The sequence below is a fragment of the Prionailurus bengalensis genome, chromosome X (assembly GCF_016509475.1).
Source record: "Prionailurus bengalensis isolate Pbe53 chromosome X, Fcat_Pben_1.1_paternal_pri, whole genome shotgun sequence".
Taxonomy (NCBI): Eukaryota; Metazoa; Chordata; class Mammalia; order Carnivora; family Felidae; genus Prionailurus; species Prionailurus bengalensis.
This window is the reverse complement of record NC_057361.1, coordinates 12,772,207-12,791,832: the sequence shown is the minus strand read 5'-3', so window position 1 is coordinate 12,791,832 and position 19,626 is coordinate 12,772,207. Positions and strand designations below refer to the sequence as shown.

At 46.4% G+C, this 19,626-nt stretch overlaps 1 protein-coding gene across 1 annotated transcript; it reads right to left on the bottom strand.

Annotated features, from left to right (window-relative positions):
* Positions 1-14,742: 14,742 nt before the first annotated feature.
* On the bottom strand, positions 14,743-16,172 carry MAGEB17 (MAGE family member B17). The gene is given in 1 exon segment (XM_043570443.1): positions 14,743-16,172. A coding segment is annotated over 1 exon segment (996 nt). The 3' UTR covers positions 14,743-15,176.
* Positions 16,173-19,626: the final 3,454 nt, after the last annotated feature.

Here is a 19,626-nt window from a genome sequence, read left to right as displayed (position 1 = left end):
CACTTTTTATGTTAGTGTTCTCTTTTATCTTGATCGTGAAGGGAAGGAAAAATTCTTCCTCTACCCTCTAGCTGGACTAGGAATTAAATTTACAGGGGCATCTGGGTAGCTCACTCAAGTCCCACTCTTGATTTCAGCTCAGGTCCTGATCTCAAGGTTGTGGGATGGAGCCCCCACACTGGGCTCTGCACTGACAACATGGAGCCTGCTTGGGAGTCTGTCTCCCTCTCTCTCTGCCTGTGAGAGAGAAGTGAGATGATTCATTTTCAGAAATACCAAATAAAAGCTGTGCTGTCTAGTTACAACCAATAGGTTGCAAACCTATTGGAAATATGTATGAACCCCCCCAACCCCCCCCCACACACAGTGGAGTCCCAAGCCCTTAGACACTTCACTTCCCGTTTCTTCTTCCCCTCTCCATTTCTCAGGCTTATTTTTCATGGGCTTTGCAATGAGCATGTGCCAAAGAACAGAAGTCTCTGTGTCACCTCAAGGAATGTACATTTGTTCCAGTCAGACTACTTTTTTACTTTGCCTGGGTATAGGCGACTTCCGGGTAGGGTAATTTTAGACTTGAGAGAAAGAGACAATAAATCTATGAGGAATTGACAGAACAAAGAAAACTTCACTTTGGGAGTTTCAGTTAGTAAGGAATTCTTTTTTCTCTTTAATGGCTATTTATTTTTGAGAGAGAGAGAGAGAGAGAACGAGTGGGGGGTGGGCAGGGAAAGAAGGGAACAGTGGATTCAAAGTGGGCTCTGTGCTGACAGCCCGATGCAGGTCTCGAACTCACGAACCACCATGAGATCATGACCTGAGCCGAAGTTGGACGGTTAACTGACAGAGCACCCAGGCGCCCCTAAGGAATTCTAAACAGAATTTGAGCTGTCAGAGTAAATTGGTAAAAAGTAACAAAGGTTATTTATATAGCCTTCTTGGCCTTGAATTTCCTATCTCTGGTGATAAGGAAATCTCTTTACCTCCTGGTACAAAGAGGGCAACTTTCACATGGGAGATTTATTTCCTGCTTTAACAGGGATGGAGGAAGGTCTGAGTGTCTTTCCTGCACAGGCTGTCTTTTAAGTAACTTTTATTTAAAATAACCAATATACCAAAGTGGAGTACTTTGGGACAGCCTGCCCTTAGCCTCTACCATCAGTATAGCTAAAGGCTTGTCAATTTTGTTGTTATTTTAAAGATTCCACATTTGGTTTCATGAATTTTATTGTTTTTCTATTCCACGTTTTATTTATTCCTGCTCTAATCTTCCTTATTTCCTTCTTTCTGCTTGCTTTGTATTTAGTTTGTTCTTCTTTTGCTAGTTTCTTAAGATGGAAGATTAGGTTATTAATTTGAGATCTTTCTTCTTTCCCACCCTCTGAGTACTGCTTTAGCTGCATCTCACAAGTTTTGGTATGTTGTATTTTCATTTATTTTCTAATTTCCATTATGATTAGTTCTTTGACCTATTGGCTATTTAGAAATGTGTTCTTGAATGTCCACATATTTGTGAATTTCCTAAATTTCCTTGTTTTTTATTTCTAAGTTTTTCCATTGTAATTTGAGAATACACTTTGTATTATGTCAATTTAAAAAAGTTTTTTTAATGTTTATTTTATTTTTGAGAGAGAGAGAGCCAGAGCATGAGTGGGGCAGGGGCAGAGAGAGAGGGAGACAGAGGATCTGAAGCAGGCTGCAGGCTCTGAGCTGTCAGCACAGAGCCTGATGCGGGGCTTGAACTCACAAATCTCAAGGTTATGACCTGAGCTGAAGTCGGACACTTAACTGACTGAGCCACCCAGGTGCCCCTGTATTACTTCAGTTTTTAAAAATTTATTGAGATGTGTTTTTGTGACCCAATGTATGGTCTATCCTAGAGAATGCTCTATGTGCACTTGATATGACTATGTCTGCTCTTGTTGGGTAGAGTGTTAGATGGATGTATGTTAGGTCTAGTTGGTTTATAGCATTGTTTATGTTTTTTAAGAGTGAATTTTCAGAGGTCCTTATGCTACTACTCTGGAAGTGATTTTCCACTACAGTTAATTGAACAGAAAATAGCTTTAGGATGATGCTTCCAAAGTACAAGGATTTTCCTTAGGTTGACAACATCAGTATTGATAAGATAACTTACTTGTACTTGTCAGTTCACTGCCTGGTGAAGCCGTAACCTTGTCTGTAGTTCTGTGAAGCAGTGTGGTTTTACGATACCAGTGAAAAGTTTTTCTTGGGCAGGCTCTCAAACTGTACTTAGTAGTTGAAGATGTAAAATAATTTTCCTGGAAGTATCTAATGTCACAGGTTATGGTCGAATCTTTGCAAAAACCGTACAGATAAAAAAAAATAATAGGAAGACATAAGAGACCGAATTTAATTGAGATTTTGCCATCTAGAGGACATTTGACACTGTGTTGAGACATTTTTGGTTTTCTTCACTGGAGATTGTTACACGTGTCTAGTTGGCAGAGGCCAGGAATGCTGCTAAACTTTCTAAAATGCATAAGACAGTCCCCATGACAAAGAAGAACATCTGGTCCAGAATGTCCAAGTGCAAGATGGAAAACCCTTGCTCATAGTTGAAATCTAATCTGTTGAGATCAGAGGAAGAAATATTTAAGTTTTACTAGTATAAACATCATGCATATTTTAAATGCCTTGATTTTATTTTTTTTATTATCGACTGTATTCCCATGACTTACTTAATAAGTGCCCTAATTTTGTTTCATTGAGGAAAGGAACTCAGAAGTACAAGGTAGAAGTGCATTTTTAAAGTTAATGGATGACAAACTTGAAATTCAGGATGTATTGCTGACATCAAAATAAGAGATTAGCATAAGATAAATAGTACTAATGGAAAGAGGCCTTTGATAGGAAGTAATTAATGATTTCACACAGAGATTAATCATGAAGGGGTGGTATTTTCTTGAGGACTGATAGGAATTTGAAAATTCCTGATCTGACTTGAAAATCGGATACCTTTTTTTCCACTAAAAAAAGCATTTTATCCATGAATAATGATAACTTTATCTCCTCTTTTCCAAGTTGTATGCTTTTTTATTTCTCTAGTCTAATTGTTTTGGATAAATTTTTTTTAATTAAATAATAATGGTAATAAAAACTATCCTTGTACTGTCCACTTTTTTTTTTAATTTTTTTTTAACGTTTATTTATTTTTGAGATAGAGAGAGACAGAGCATGAACGGGGGAGGGGCAGAGAGAGAGGGAGACACAGAATCGGAAGCAGGCTCCAGGCTCTGAGCCATCAGCCCAGAGCCCGACGTGGGGCTCGAACTCACGGACCGCGAGATCCTGACCTGAGCCGAAGTCGGACACTTAACCGACTGCGCCACCCAGGCGCCCCTGTACTCTCCACTTTTAATAGAAGTGCTTCTAGCATTTTCCCATAAATCATAATACTGACTTTGATTATATTCTATCATGAAAAGGGAGTAAATTAATCAATTTGTTTTATCAACAGTTTATTTAAAATCATGAATAGGGTGCCTGGGTGGCGTAGTCAGTTAAGCGTCCAACTCTTGATTTTGGCTCAGGTCATGATCTCAGTTCATGAGATCGAGCCCCGTGTTGGGCTCTGTGCTACCTGCTCTCTCTCCTTTCTGTCTGCCCCTCCTCCTGCCCCCACAGGTGCCCTCTCTCTCTCTCAAAATAAATAAATAAATAGTAAAAAAACTAAAAAATAAAATTACGAGTAGATATTGAATATATCAAATGCCTTCTCTGATTCTATAGAAAGTATCGTAAGTCCTTTTCTTTTGATTTGTTAACTTTCCAATCTTCAGCTTACTTAATCTTTCAAACAAGTTTTTTATAGTCCCATGTTTATCAGGTAGAATCATAGTGTCTAAGAAATTAACTTTCAGTCCTCACCGTTGCCCGGTTCTAATTGTAATTTTAGCTGTCAGCTTAAACATGATGCCCACGGTCTGTTCCACAGTTCACATCCTCTTGGATAGAGGGTTACCTGAGAAAGATTCCCTGTGTCATTTTAATTTTTCATTCTCTGGAATTCTGTTCTCTGACATCCACATTCCCAACGCTACTGCCAGTCTCTCATATTATCATCCACTAATTTCATGGTGGGAAATGCTTATCCATGAGTATTAGCTCTTCCTTTGGAAAGCAGGGTATTTGTGATGCCTTTTTTTATTGTGTTTCCCTCCCATGGTTTCTTTCCCTGTATGCTGCCAGTTTGGGGGTGGCCAAAAGGAAAATTTGCATGAGATTTAGAAGTTTAGAAGTTTAGCAGCATCGGGGCGCATGGGTGGCTCAGTTGATTAAGCATCTGTCTTCGGCTCAGGTCATGATCTCACAGTTTGTGGGTTCGAGCCCAGCATTGGGCTCTGTGCTGACAGCTCAGAGCCTGGAGCCCGCTTCGGATTCTGTATCTCCCTCTCTCTTCCCCTCCCCCACTCGCACTCTGTCTCTGTCTCAAAAATAAATAAACATTAAAAAAATTAAAAAAAGAAAGAAGTTAAGCAGCAGCTATGTTTAGCAGCTACCACTGTGTAGTGCCAGGCAAGTTGTCACTGATGAGCCGGCTGACCTTGTCAGCAGGGGGCAGTACCTGGACACATAGCTCATCCAGCTTCTTCTGGATTCCCTCTTTAGAGTTCTCTGGGACAGGTGCACGTGCAGTGCTAGGGCAAAAGTGGCTCCTCCTGAAGGTTACCGTGGCATTGAGCTGGAGGTAGCAAGAGACGGATGAAGGTTCCGGTTTGTCTTTGCTTTCATCTACACCCAGCTCAACTCCAATTGCTGGCCTGGCTGCACTATAGTGCCTTCTGGCTCAACACTAGATGCAGAGAAAACACTCTTACACAAAATATTCCCTACAATAAACCCTATGATAAATCCCTTACTCTGCATGCATTACTCTACACACATTGTGTTTCTGCTTCTCCGTTGAACCCTGATTGATTCAGATTTTCTCCTAGAAATTATTTCATCCCCCCCCCTTCTCATTAGTGACTTTAGGAAGTCTTTGGGTACAAGATTATTTCATACAGAATCATTGAAATTTTATATATTTTGCATCATCAGTTAAACATCAATATTAAAATGTCATTGAATCATCTTAAGGAAAATGTCCTGATTTCTCAAGTGCTAGTGAGTTATTTTTTTCTAAGGGGAGGTGGTCTCCTGAATGGAAGCCACTGAAATTGTTGGTAATGTATGTTGATTCTCCAACTCTAATAGTCATATTTCAGTTAAAATATTACATGGCTATCCTGGGAGACCATTGGTCAGATTCCCTCTTGTGGAAGTTGAAATTGTTCTGAATTGCCCCGATTCATAACACTCAATATACAATTAGTGAGTCCACTCTTCTTGGAAACAAATGGGACTAGAAATTGGAACTTTTTCCCCTTGTACTTAACTAAGTCACTCTGTGTGCGTGTCCCCAAAGACAGCTTATATGTACTGCAATGAATGAAACATGGACTGCTTGAATATTTCTGTGAAAGTTTTCACTCAGTGCAGAGATGGCGCCAGCTTACTATAATGATGCCATTTTTACATTAGAGAGGAGCCTAATCATTAGACCTTCCTGTTGTGAGGCCATAGAATTGCATTTGGCTGATAATGTAGTTTACATTTTTTGCCATTGGCACTTTCTGAGGAATTGATCCTCTCATGGGCAAGCCCTTCTGAGTTCATCATTTCCCAGCATATCTCAGCCATAGCACTATAGCATTTGGGGCCAGATAATTCTTTGTTTTGGAGGACTGTGTGGTGGTATCCTAAGCCTCTACCCGCTACGTCCCAGTAGCACCCCCACAAGGAGTTGTGACAACCAAAACGGTTTCCTGACATTGCCAAGTATGTCCTGGGGGACAAAATCACCCTAGGTTGAGAATCACGGAGCATTTTGATTCAGACACACTTGGACACAGGTTGGAGGGCAAAGAAATCTCACAAAGGGAGGGCTTAAGTCATGGTGAGCACAGTCTGAATACGGCTTAATATTGTTTGGGGATGAGAATAAAGAGGCAGTAGGAATATGCCAAGTCAATGCTGTGATCTTCATTACTGCTATATGAGATGAGCCAGTATGGAACAGGATGCCGTCTTTTCTTAACTACTAGAATGCATCTGATTCTCTCCATTTCTCTGCATCAGCTTGCCCAGGGACGTAAATACGTTTGCACCTGAGGGTTGCTAATTATATTCATTGACTACATGATAGGTGTTATAATAGAAAAGTAACCGGTAACAAAGTAATTATATAAAAAATATTGCCTTTGGACTTCAGTTTCCAGTAATAGGACAGGCAGTTTCCAGATTGACCCTCCTGCTGAAAACATCTAAAATACTAGATGTTAAAAATTAGTTAAAAAGCTGATATTTGGGAAGAAAGAAAGGAACATGTAGTTAATAGATGGAATCAAGATAGAAACCCAGAGAGGTAAATAGTGAACTGAAGGAGTCTTTGACACTGAAAGTACCGGCCAAACTGATGTGAACTTGCACTTCAGTGTCACATTGTTGTGTGGCATGGATTCAGAGAAAACAACCAAGGGCTTGCCTAAGAGGAAGAGTCTAGCAGAAGGCTCCAGCCAGAACACTTTGGGTCCAAAGGGCTATAGTGTCAGGGGGCTGCAATGAACATCGCTCTCTGAATCTCTGTAGTGAGAAGACAGGGAAGAGATGCCCTCGGGAAGATGTAATCATAAACTGCCTCTTAAGAGCCCAGGCAGCCCAAATTCATATTTCTTGAGTGTTCAACAAAGCTGCAACCAATAATCTAATGGTTTTAGACAGATTTGCTAAGTGCCCACAGCTGGCAGACAAAAACAAAAGCCAGTTCTCTCTATACTAGGAACTTCATTCCAATCTCCAAGGATTCCAGCAAATAAAATTTTTAAGGAATACAAGCAGGAAGCAAAAGAAATTTTAAACAATGCAAGAAAATATGGCACCATGAGGGAGAATTAGCAGAGAAAAACAAGAGCAAGGAGAAACAGACTTACAAAGATTTCACATATTAGTCACAGAATGTAAAATAGCTAATGATTACTAACTATACTTAAGGAAAAAAAATGGATAATTTTTACAGTACATGCAGGGGACAAGAAATTGTGGGAAACGGCCACATAGATTTGAAATAGAGCCTTTAGAACTTAAAAATTAACTAACTAGGGGTGCCTGGGTGGCTCAGTCAGTTGGGTGTCCGACTTCGGCTCAGGTCCTGATCTGGTTCGTGAATTCAAGCCCCACGTCGGGCTCTGTGCTGACAGCTCAGAGCCTAGAGCCTGCTTCAGATTCTGTGTCTCCCTCTTTGTCTGCCCCTTGCCCGCTCACACTCTCTCTCTCTCTCTCTCTCTCTCTCTCTCTCTCTCTCTCTCAAAAATAAATAAACATTTAAAAAAATAGATAACGGGGCACCTGAGTGGCTCAGTCGGTTGAGTGCCCAACTTTGGCTCAGGTCATGATCTCACGGTTTGTGGGTTCGAGCCCCACATCGGGTTCTGTGCTGACAGCTCAGAGCCTGGAGCCTGCTTCAGATTCTGTCTCCCTCTCTCTCTGCCCCTCCCCTGCTCATGTTCTGGCTCTCTCTCTCTCTCTCAAAAATAAACATTAAAAAAATTAATAAAAAAAAAGAAAAAGAAGTACAGAATTTAAATAGACATCTCAGAAGATGCCCGAACATATGGAGAGGCCATCAACCTCATTAGTAACAGGGAAATGTAAAGTAAACACCCAGTGAGACGTTGCTATACATCAAATGGACAAAAATTTTAAAGTGGAAAAATACAGATACTGGTGAAAGATATAGATCAACATATTCTCTTCTGCGGTGGTGAAAATTAGTATCACCACTTTGGAAAGAGTTAGGCAGTCACCTAGTAAACTTGAACATGTGCATGCCCTATGACCCAGTAATTCCAGTACTAGATATGAAACTTAGAAAGCCTTTTGCACAAGTGAACCAAGAGAAGCTATAAAAATTTTCATGGTAGCATTAAACAACTCAAATATTAGCCAAAGAAAAGTGGATAAATATATTGTGGTATATTTATGCCTTGGAATGTGTAGTGTAAGTCCTGACAGTTGGCTTTTCTTTTTGTAATGCAAGTGCCTGATTGAAGTTTTGATTGCCCAGGATCTACTTCAAAGAGGGCTATCTTGAATAAACACATTGCCCGCCATACTAGACTAGATAAAAAGCCAAGCCACTCCCTAACCCCTAGGCTTCTTTGTTTTAAAAATTTTGGTTGATTTCCATAAATGACCATTTGGGCGGCTATTTTTTTTTTCTCTTCCAGTGTTTTGAATTCCTGCCCTTATGTTTTCAATTTACAAATAAAGAGTGAACTTGCGGAAATCCTAGGCCCCATCCTTGACCCCAATAAAAGCAGAACACCAGGCCCTTAAGCTGGTATTCTCTCTCTCTCTCTACCTGCAACCTCATTGTGTAGCCCCAGGTGTGCTGTGTAATTTCCAGGTCCCGTAAGTAATAAACCTTCATTTTTTCCCAAGTTCCCTGGTGGTTATTGGTTATTGCTGAAGAGCACCTTACAATCATAGTAAGAACCACAAGGCCCGTCCAGCCGTAACACTACTTATCGATAGGCTGGGACTGGCACAAAACAAATCTTACAGCAGCAATGAATACGAGCGAACGAGGACTGTGTGCTTCGACGTGGGTGAATACCGCACATAATAGCAAAGAAAGCAAGTCTCAGGTGATTGCCTACAGTGTAGGTCCATTTATATAAAGTTCAAAGGCAGATAAAACTGGACAAAGGATTAGATTGTTTAAAGATGTATTCAAAGTCTGGGGGAAAAGAAAACAAATAACAAAATTCAGAATAGCGATTACCTCTGGGGTAGTGTCTTAGCTCCAGCTGCTACAACAAATTACCATAGACTGGGTCACTTAAACAGCAGACATTTGTTTCTCACAGTTCTGGAGGCTGAAAGGTCCAAGATCAAGGTGCCACAGCTTCAGGTCTTGGTGAGGGCCCTCTTCCTGGCTTGTTGAGGGATGTTTTCTTGTTATGTCCTCTCAAGGGGTGGGTGAAAGGCTAGCTCTCCTCTTCTAAGGACACTAATGCCATCATGGGGTTTCTATCCTCATGACCTAATTCCCTTTCCAAAGGCCCCACTTCCAAATAGCATGCCCTTGGGGTTTCAGCATATGGAAGGGGAGGACCCAATCATTCAGTCCATAGGAGGTAGGAAGTTGTATAACATTAAGGAAGGACACTGGGGACTACTGAGTTACCGACAATGTTCTATTTCTTAATTTTCACGTGAGCACATAAGTGTTCACGTAATTATTCTTTAAACTCTACACACATATTTTACAGGCTTTTCTGTATGCAATATAGATTTCAGAGTTACAAAATAAAAGGGAGGAGTTGTATCACAATCCCTCTGGATGACTAGACTAGATAAAAAGCCAAGGCTGAATGCATTGATGTCCTGAAATTTCTGACTCATTGTAAAAGAATGAATATTAACTTTAACCCAGAAAAGAAAGGCACTCCTGATTTTGTCAAGCTCTTGTTTTTTCCTGCTAGCTTGTGACCGAGGGTTCTCACACTTCGGAGAATCTAAATGTCAAAGCATACTAAGATCTTTTATCCCTAGTCTGTTGGCCCACGAGAAAGGGGGACTGTCTTGTTCACCTGTCCATTGTCGTGCACAAAGCCAAGGCTAGCTCTCCTCTTGGGCAGCCTGGAACCCCCTGGCTCCCCAATAATTGCACAGAGAATTGAATAAAGGGTTCAGTGGGGATGTGTGGCGAGAGACTCCTTGTACCCTAGAGGTCCTTCTCAGTCCTCCCCACCTCCAGACTGCACATCTGCGCATCCTTCAAGTGCTTGCTCATAGCCTCACTGTTCTATGAGTTCTTCTCAGAGCTTAGTTTGAGGCCAACACTTCCTCCCCTGTTCTCCTCACATTCTTGTTTCTCAGTTTTCATTTTGCCCATTCTTGACTATTTGGGGGGATGTTGACCAAGCCCACTTATCTTTGCCACTTTTTTGTGTGCATATTTGATTGATTTAAGGAGTGGTACGATGGGTATCTCATTGGAAAAGAAAAGCCATTTCATACTGTGTCTGGTTTTCCTGGTCCCATATAGCTGACATAGGGGACTCCTCTCTAGTGAACAATGATACAAATATACTGGGGTTCCTGGGTGGCCCGGTCGGTTAAGCGTCCGACTTTGGCTCAGGTCATGATCTCACAGCTTGTGAGTTCAAGCCCCACGTTGGGCTCTGTGCTGACAGCACAGAGCCTGGAGCCTGCTTTGAGTTCTGTGTTTCCCTCTTTCTCTGCCCCTCCCCTGCTCAAGCTCTGTCTCTCTCTCAAAAATAAATAAACAATATATATATACATATATATATTTTTTTAATTCACATTAGGGGCACCTGGGTGGCTCAGTCGGTTAAGTGTCCAACTCTTGATTTCGGCTCAGGTCATGATCTCACAGTCGTGAGATGGAGCCCTGTGTTGGGCTCTGCACTGACAGCGGGAGCCTGCTTGGGATTCTCTCTCTTCCTCTCCCTCTGCCCCTCCCCCATTTAAACATTAAAAAAATATTTACATTTTCCTGGCAGGAACTCGTGCTTTCCTCAGTTTTGCTCTTAGCACCTTCATAAGATTCTGTGCGTAAAACAGCCACAGAAATCAGTGGTGGGTTGGAGCTCTCTGAGGCTCATGGAGAATGTTATCTGACCTGATGTCGCCCTTCTCCCCGGGGAATGTGCCCACAAGAGGGAGAGGACACGGACTGTCCTTCCACTGTCATAGTAGCGTGAGCACCCGAGACTCTGAGACTCATCTCAGGCCTGGTGGCTTTTCCCATGGGCGTAGCATGTGACCTCGAGACATGGTGACTGTCGCTAAGAACAGCAGAAAGGAGTGTGTCGGGAGGGCACATTGCATGGCTCCTGGAGGAGAAGGGCGAGAGGCTGTGAGCCCCTTCACCGGGGCACTGCTGTCGGACCCGACAGTCTTCCTGGTTCTCCTGCTCAGCCTGTCCCTCGAGGTTCCCTGGGGAAGTTAGAACTTGTTGCATCCACACGACTCCTGAAACAGAATGCTACGGGCACCAGTGACAGTTGCAACAAAGTTTATTACAATGAGAGGCAAGGCCGACGGATCGGGACCAACACTCTTGATAAGAGCGTGGCTCCGAACAGCTCATTGTTTCCTTCATTGGTAAAGCCTGATTCACAAGAGTATGAAGTATGATTTACAAGAGTAAAAGCAAGGCTGTTATCTTTTGACCTTCAGTGTCAAAACAAAGTTGTTATTTTTCAAGCTAAGCCCTACACTACAATTTAACCCTTACAAACTCACCTTACTAATGAGGTTGATGGCCTCTCCATATGTTCGGGCATCTTCTGAGATGTCTATTTAACTTCTGTACTTATTTTTCTTTACTTTCATTACTACTCAGGGTTCTCACCTGGACACCAATTAGAGCCAAAACTCCTACCTCTGTGACACTGGAGCCACCCGTTACACCGAGGTCCTCCCGTCCCTGTGACTCCCCAGGCAAAACTGAAGGGCTCTGCACTGTGCACCCCAAGATAAGAACATGTGGGAACCTCTGTGCTGAGGGGAGTCCCCTCATATCACTGAGTCCTAACCTTGATTCATTAGTTCTTGAGTCTCCCATCTCTGCAGAACTGGGGCCACCCCCACTAGACTCTTCTCTTCCTGCTACCATGCAGGCAGAAAAGGTGGGGGGGGTTCCCCAATCTAACAAGTCTCCTCTAGGCCTCCCAGGGTTACCAGCTCGGGCAGGAGCAGGGGAGATTTGGGGGGTCTCTTATGTTCTCAGGTGGGTGTTGCCCTCACCCCTCCACTGCCCTCACCTTGACACCAAGCACTGTGGTGTCTGGCCTGTTCTTGGGATGCCACCCTCAGCTGACCTGGGCTGCTGCCCTCAGATCTCACCTTCCTGGCACTACTGAGTTGGAAGTCAGGGTGAGGCAAATCCAGCCACAACTGTTTTGGACCCCCAAGAGCTGACAGCTGGGGCACAACTTCACGCGATCCCACTGTTCTGGTTGAGTCCTTTCCTCATTCTTCCTTCTAGGTCCCCCCCCCCCGCCCCCTTGATGTTTATCAGCGGTTCACACTACTCCCTCTACTGACCTGAGGTCACCCTCCGTAGACCAAGTCTCTAATGTTCCTGACAAGCCTATAGGTCTGAGGGCAGCCACAGGTTAGTCTGTGTGAGACCACCTATATCCTCGGGTGTTGATCTCCCATTCTCCTACAGAGCGTTCCACATCTTGGCTCCTGTCCCTGGATTAAAGGCTTCCTAGGGACACCTGGGTGGCTCAGTAGGTTAGGCATCTGACTTCAGCTCAGGGCATGATCTCTCGGTTCGTGAGCTCACAGCTCAGAGCCTGGAGCCCGCTTCAGATTCCGTGTCTCCCTCACTCTCTGCTCCTTCCCCGCTTATGCTCTGTCTCTCTCTCTCAAAAACGAATAAACTTAAAAAAAAAAAATTTAAAGCCTTCCTAGGAAATGCTACTCCCCTGCAAACTCGAGATGAAACTTGCAGATGAAATCAGTGTGGCAGGGGCAGGGGGACACGGGGCAGCTGTAGCTCAAGGCAGCGTGCTCAGGGCGGCTTGTAGGGCTGTCAGAGCAAAAGCCGGCTGATTTATTCCTTCTCTTCACCAACTGGACTTAGCCTCTTCTGTGACTTTGGTTCTAACACACTGACTTTCTATGAGGCAGGGATGGAGATGATTTTGTGAGCCCCTATCTTTTGAGGTCATCTGGCGTTGCATATGTAGATGATCATATTGTCACCAAATGTCTTTTTCTTTATTCGCACCACTTGATAGTTTATTGTTCTAGCTGTGTATTCCACACCAGTAGCTTGTGCACAGAGCCCTCTTTTTCTCGCCTGAGACATATCTCAGGGTAGTGAAAGGAAACGTGAATCATGACACACGATATCTGAGTCTGGCTGAGAGGCGCAGCATAGCGTGGGCTTTAGATGAATTCAGGCCATGGATCCACACTGGCCCTGCAACCTAGCAGCAGCGTGATCTTACTCACGTTAGCGTACTCTCTGAACCCCGGGTTCTTTATCGGCGGAGCAAGTGTGAGAAGCCCCGCCTCCCAAGACTGATGGATGTACAGAATATATGTGGCAAATCCAGCTCAGAGCCTGACAAGTACTGAGATTTTTTTGAAGAGCAATTATTCCCATGATTATTTTGACCCAGACAATGTCACATACCATGCTGGGACTTTTTTTTTTTTTAATTGAGGAGGAAGTCAAAGAATATGCAATATTCTAGAAAAAACTCAAAAAACCCAAATCAGCCAAATTCTACTTACTAAGTAAAACTAATATTTCTCCATAAAATGCTTAGTCATTTGATGTGGGCACGTAGTGGACTTCCCAGTTGGATACGCCATGAAGCTACTATAGGTGTGCAAACGGCAGTGACTTGCTACGCTCTCAACTGTGCTTGCATTTAATCCATCTCTATTTTTTTTTTATTTAGAGAGACAGAGAAGGAGCGTGAGCAGGGGAGGGACAGAGGGAGAGAAAGAGAATCCTAAGTAGGTGCCACGCAGGGGTTCAATCCCACAACCCTGGAATCATGACCTGAGTCGAAATCAAGGGTCGGGCCCTTGAGCGACTGAGCCACCCAAGTGCCCTGATCCATCTCTGTTTTTACTCATTTCACCACCACCAAAAATCTAGACCTCATTTGGAATATTCCATATTACACAGAAGAATGCCTAATTTAGGTTTCTTTTTAATGGAGTGATTGATGCCTACCCCCCACCCCCGCCCCCACCCCAGCCAGGGCAAAGTGGCTGACAATAACCCTTCTTCTTTTTTTTTTTTTTAATTTTTAAGAAGTGTTTATTCATTTTTGAGAGAGAGAGCTGGGGAGGGGCAGAGAGAGAGGGAGACACAGAAACTGAAGCAGGCTCCAGGCTCTGAGCCATCAGCAGAGATCCCAATGTGGGCCTTGAACCCACGAACTGTGAGATCATGACCTGAGCCGAACTTGGATGCTTAACTGACTGAGCCACCCAGATGCCCCCCACAATCACCCTTATTCTAAGAAACTCTCTGGACACTGAGTGCACAAAACACCTGGCTAGTGCACCTGCTCAGGAACAGCACAGCAGTCCTTCCACCCGTCCCAGGTGGGCGGGCACTTGTCTCTAGTTCACCACATCCCTCAGGAACTGTTAGGAGCCATTTTCCATGGCTGACCTAGTCTGTCCGTTGAGAGACCCGCCATCTGGGGTTCTGGTCCCCGCTCACCATTTCAACAGCTTCAGCTAACCCTCCATGCAGCCAAACTTAACATTCCCTTCCACAAAGGGACCGGCAGCTTCCCAGGCTCCCAGCCTGCCTTGGCTCAGGGTATGTATCCCGGACTGCTTCCACATAGAATCTCCTCCCTTGTTCTCCCTTCTGTTCACTGCCCTTCAGGATTAGGGATGTATCTCACCATGTTTCTTATGTGATAGCTTCTCTTGGACTCTGAAATGTCATTGGCAGGGTTTGGGCCTGGCGCACACATCTTAGAACTCACAGGAAGCCTTCCAAAGAGCAGGTGCTCCATTCATGCTTGGTGAACAAAAGGGATAGTGAGCAAGAATTCTAATTTACGACAGTTTGATTTCTCCCACATTCTTGAAAAGCTAAGCAAATCCAGGTATATACCTTTTAATTTTACCAAAAGAAAGAGTGAAAGAAATAAGAAAAACCAAGAATTAACCACTTTTTATTTATTTCACTATCTTGTTGCCTCAACTGTTTCACTGTGGGGTTCTGTTACATTTTACCAAAACTCCCTATTCCAGTGCTATGTGTTTCTTGTACTGGATCACAGTAGAAGATGCAAGGGTTTTCAATTTGTCTTACAAAATACAAAACCATTACTCTCAAACGTGGTAACCAGCAATACATATGCGAGCCACGTCATTCATAAACGTACATTCTGAACTTACATCAACTTTTTAAAAAACAACACACTGGAAAGCTAAGAAACAAAGAGGTAAATCTATATGCTATTTCTAAACAACAGGAACACAAAGAAGAACTATACTCTGCTGTCTCCAGCTCCACCTGACTCCGCGCTGCTTTAAGGTTGACAGCACTTCCCCACTACAAAGTGAAGGCCCTGTCTTGGACTTCACTAGGGCTGAGAAGTGCTGCTGGACAAGGCCCTGGCGGCAGCTCTGGCCTGGGCTCTCTCTTCCTCATCTCGCAGAGCTTCCTCATAATGGGCCTGGAAGGCCCTGGGGACAGTATCGCTGGCTTTGGCCAAATACTCTAGGACCTTCATCTTGCTGGTTTCAGTGTGGGCCCTCGGACCCCACAGGAACTCATAGCGAAGAGGATCACTGTCGGGCACCTGGTGGTACTCCAGGTACTTTTCCTGCACCAGATCTCTGGTGATGAGCTTCCTGGGCTCCCCAAAGAGCGGGTGCCTCCTCCCAGCATAGACCCCCAACACATTCAGGAATTCCCACATCTCTTCCTCGGTGGCACGGTTGTCATTCATGAAGATCACACTCAGGAGGGGCATCAGGAGCCCATTCTTGGGAAAGCCCACGCCATCGCTCAGACGCCCTTCGACGGGAAGATCCCCTTTCCTAACAAAGGCATAAGACTGACTGCTGGGGTCAACCTCCTTCAGGTCAAGGCCAAAGACCAGCTCCATGCGCTCAGTGGTCTTCCGGAGGATCTCGGGGAATTGCTCCTGGTGCTCTTCGCTGATAATCTGCAGCATTTCTGCCTTTGTAATGGGTTCTCTCACTTTATACTTGTGCAGCAGAAATTGCACCAACAGGCCCACCTCTTTGCTCAGATGATCTCTGAGAGCGCTTTCAGAGGAAGGCGGGGCGTGGGACAAACCTGGGCTTTCCTCCCCTTGGCTCTTGGCACGTTCATCAGAACTGGAGCCCGAAATGGCTTCAGCAGGGCCGCTGGCAGACCGGGCCCTGGGAGACTTCTGGGGAGAACCTGCTGCAGGGGGGTGCGGGGGAGCACCCTCAGAAACAGGCAAGGGGGAGGAGGGAGACTCTACCACTGCTGCAGTGGCCTGAGCTCCCGCGAGACCCTGGCTCTCACTTCGGGCCTTTTGGCGTTTCTCACGGGCACGGAGCTTACTCTTCTGACCTCAAGGCATGACCGTGCCTAGGAATGGCGGGCCGAGTGTCACTGGAAGGCCCGTGCTGTGGGCACCTGGAGGACGAAGATAAAAGGGTGTGAGTCCCTTCAGCAGGGAGATGTCATTGTGGCTTTAAGAATGCCCCCCCCCCACCATTGGTGTCCTTGAGGGTGCTGCTGTAGGACTCTGCAGGCCTTCTGTTCTCTCAATCTGTCCCCTGAGGACCTGCTGGAGGAAGTCAGAGCTGCCGTAGGCCACAGCCTGCTAGTCCTGCCTGCATCCAAGACCCTCGCTTCTCTGCTCCTGTCTGATACAGCTCCCTGCCACCTAAGAAATGAGTCATCCCCCCCCCCCCCCGACAGCGCTGCACACAGCCGTCCAGGCTGACACCACAGGGAAGACTTCACGCAGCCTCCTCTGTTCTGAAGTGGTTTTCCCCCAGTGCTCACAAGGGATTTTTACCTTCACTCCCTGTAGGGCCTGGGACTCCTCTCTCTGCTGGACTGGGGCAGCCAGTCCTTAAACCAAGGCCCTCATTTACTGAAATCCTGCAAGCTGAAGTCAGGGGCCATCTGAATCTGTCAGCTCTGCCCTGGGCCTCCTAGGGGTTAGGCTCTGTGCAACCATCACCACTGGGGGTTAATTGGTCCCCATTTCCTCACTCAGTATCCTCACCTTGCCACCTGACCGGTCCTGGGCCTCCACCTTCAGTGGACCTGAGTCCACACCTTTTACACCAAGGTCTTTGCTTAAATGGGACCCCAGCGTTAGAAGCCAGGGTAAGCCACATCCTACTGAGGCTGCTGGGGGCCTAGAAAGCCTGAGAACAAGGAGGGGACCCTATGGGATCCCACAGTTCTCCACTGGGTCGTTAGCTCAGTCCTCACCCAGGGTTCTGATTTTGGCTCAGAGTAGGACTTCTGACTCCTCATTCTAATGAACTGAGTCAACCAGAGCCAGATCAAGGTCCTCACTTCTCTTGTAGTAGGGTCCCCTCCCTAAGGAGAGAAAAACAAAACAAAACAAAACAAAACAAAACAAAACAAAACAAAAACTTCAAGGCAACTTGGCTATACGGGTACGTGACAACATCCCTCACGACCTTGTAACATGAGACCACTTAATCACTGCATGTTTGTGTGCTCCCATATATGGGAGACAAAGAAGTAGAAAATATATAAAAAAAACTATGCCATGTGGCGTTCGGGGCTCACTCATTTCTTTGGTACGAACCCAACTGAGCGGTACCTGCACGAATAAAGTTGCTTCCTAGAAAGAAAAGCCTCGGTGTCACGACTCTGTGCGAGAATCCTGCTACACTCTGAGTCGCTGGAGGGGAAGCCGGGACAAACCACATGGGGGAAACCTACCTAGAGCCTCCTGGAACTGAGAGCATGGGTAGAGTTTTGGTCTGCCCCCTCTTTTGGGCTGAAGTCGTCTCCTTAGCACTCAGGGTTCTCACTCTGGACTCCCGTTAGGGCTTTGGTCTCCTCTTGCTGCAGAATTGGGGCCACTCCCCTAGACAACACCCTCCTCTCCCTGGAACATTTCAAGCAGGTCAGCCCCACAGCTCTGCTGGAACCTCCCAGAACGGGGGCGGGGGGGGGGGGGCAAGGCCACTGGATAGTTGTGTCAGTCCATATTCAGGATCTCCATCCTCCACTTAAATTCACGCCCTTTGGGCCAAGGTCCTCACTTTCCAAGTTCCACAAGGCTGAAGTCAGGGGACCCTCGGTACATCTGAGGCTGTATGGGGGCCTTCGGGAGCTAAGAGTGGGGGAAGGGCTGTTTGGGACCCTACTGACATGCAACAAAACCTGGGACTCCTCCCTCTACTGATCGGGGTCCATCAGCCTCACGGCCAAGTCCTCACCTCCCTCGGTCACTAGACAGGAAACTCAGGCCCACGACATCTGGCCATCCCTGCCTGCTTCTCCTAGATCTGGTCGGACCCTCACCCCCTTTCAGGGGAAGGTCCCCTCATAAGCACTCAAGGTCTCACCGGGACTCCAGTTAGGGCTCAGGCTTCTTCCCGTGGCAAAACCGTGGCCTCCCCACTTAGGCCTAGGCCCTCCGCTCCATGGTGCCGTCCACACCCAAGTGTGCTGGGGCTCCCGGTGCGGACGCTAGGGCAGCACTCTGTGGGGCTTCCTTGGTGCTGGGTGTGGTGGTGGCCTCAGTCCACATTCAGAGTCCTTACCTTGAAACCTGAGCAGGCCTGGAATTTCGCCCTCCACTAATCCGAGGCCCTGTCCCTCCGACGAACTCCCTCGCTTCCCAAACTTCCAAGGCGGAAGTCAGAGTGAGCCACAAACGGCCAACGCTGTTAGGGGGTTCTGAGGGATGTCAGCAGGGGAGGATCTACGGCAACCCAAAGATCTCAATCCGAGCCGGCGACTCCTCCCTCTACCCACTTGAGTCCGCCAATCTCAGATGCTCCCTGAGTCCCTAGAAGGGGGGAGTCGGAGTGCTCCACGTCGAACTACCCCTGCCACGGGCTGCCAGGCCGGGCAGCAGGGGCGGGGCTCTGGGCACCTCCTCTTTTGGGGAGAGGTCCTCGCTAGGATTCCGGGTCCTCACCTGAGCTCCAGTTAGGACCCGAACCCCTTCCTCTGTAATTGGCACTGCTCCCTTTCTCCCAGGGTCTTCTGAACGAGAGCCCCGGACAGAAGTGAGGAGCTCCTGAGCTGAGCGGTTGGCTTCCCACGATTAAGAACAGGGCGCTGGGAATGTGTGACCCTCTCTGCTGGCCGGGATTCTCTCTTATCCTAGGTCCTCACCTTGGCTCCTGCTAGTTCCGGGGTCTCCTCGTTCTGTAGGATTGGGACCCAATCCCGCTAGGTCAAGGTCTTCCTCTTTCCAGGACCCTGCAGGCAGGAATGAGGGGGCTCCTCAGCCTGACAACTCTGCCTCAGTCTGGGCCTCCCAGGTTGCGGGAGTTGGGGGGTGGGGTGGGGAAGGGGGGTCTGTGGTGTCTCCTGCATTAGAGTGTGGGTAATTCCCTGATTCCTCCCTAAATGTCATCACTTTGACCCCTGGCTAATCCTGGGACTGCCCCCCTCAGATCGAGGCCCTTTTCTCCTGGGACTACAGAATTAGAAGTCAAGGGGAGCCAGCTCCCCACCCCCAACGACTGACAGGTCAGGACTCGATGGGACCCCACTGTTCTGGCTGGGTCCTCCCCTTGAAGCCTGTTAGAGGCTCACATTCCTCCCTCTACTACCTGAGGTCACCCTTCTTACACCAAGGCTCTCATGTTCCTGATAGCCCTGAAGGGTAACTGGGATACTTCACCTCACAGGCCTGCCTCCAACCCTATAGGTCTTTGAGCAGCCATAAGCCAGTCTCTGGGGGTTGTCTATATTCTGGAATGTTGATCTCCCCAGTCCTCCTACATAGGGATCCTCGTTTCAGCTCCTGTCTCCTTGATTACAGGCTTCCTGGGAAATGCCACATCCCTTCAACCTCTCGA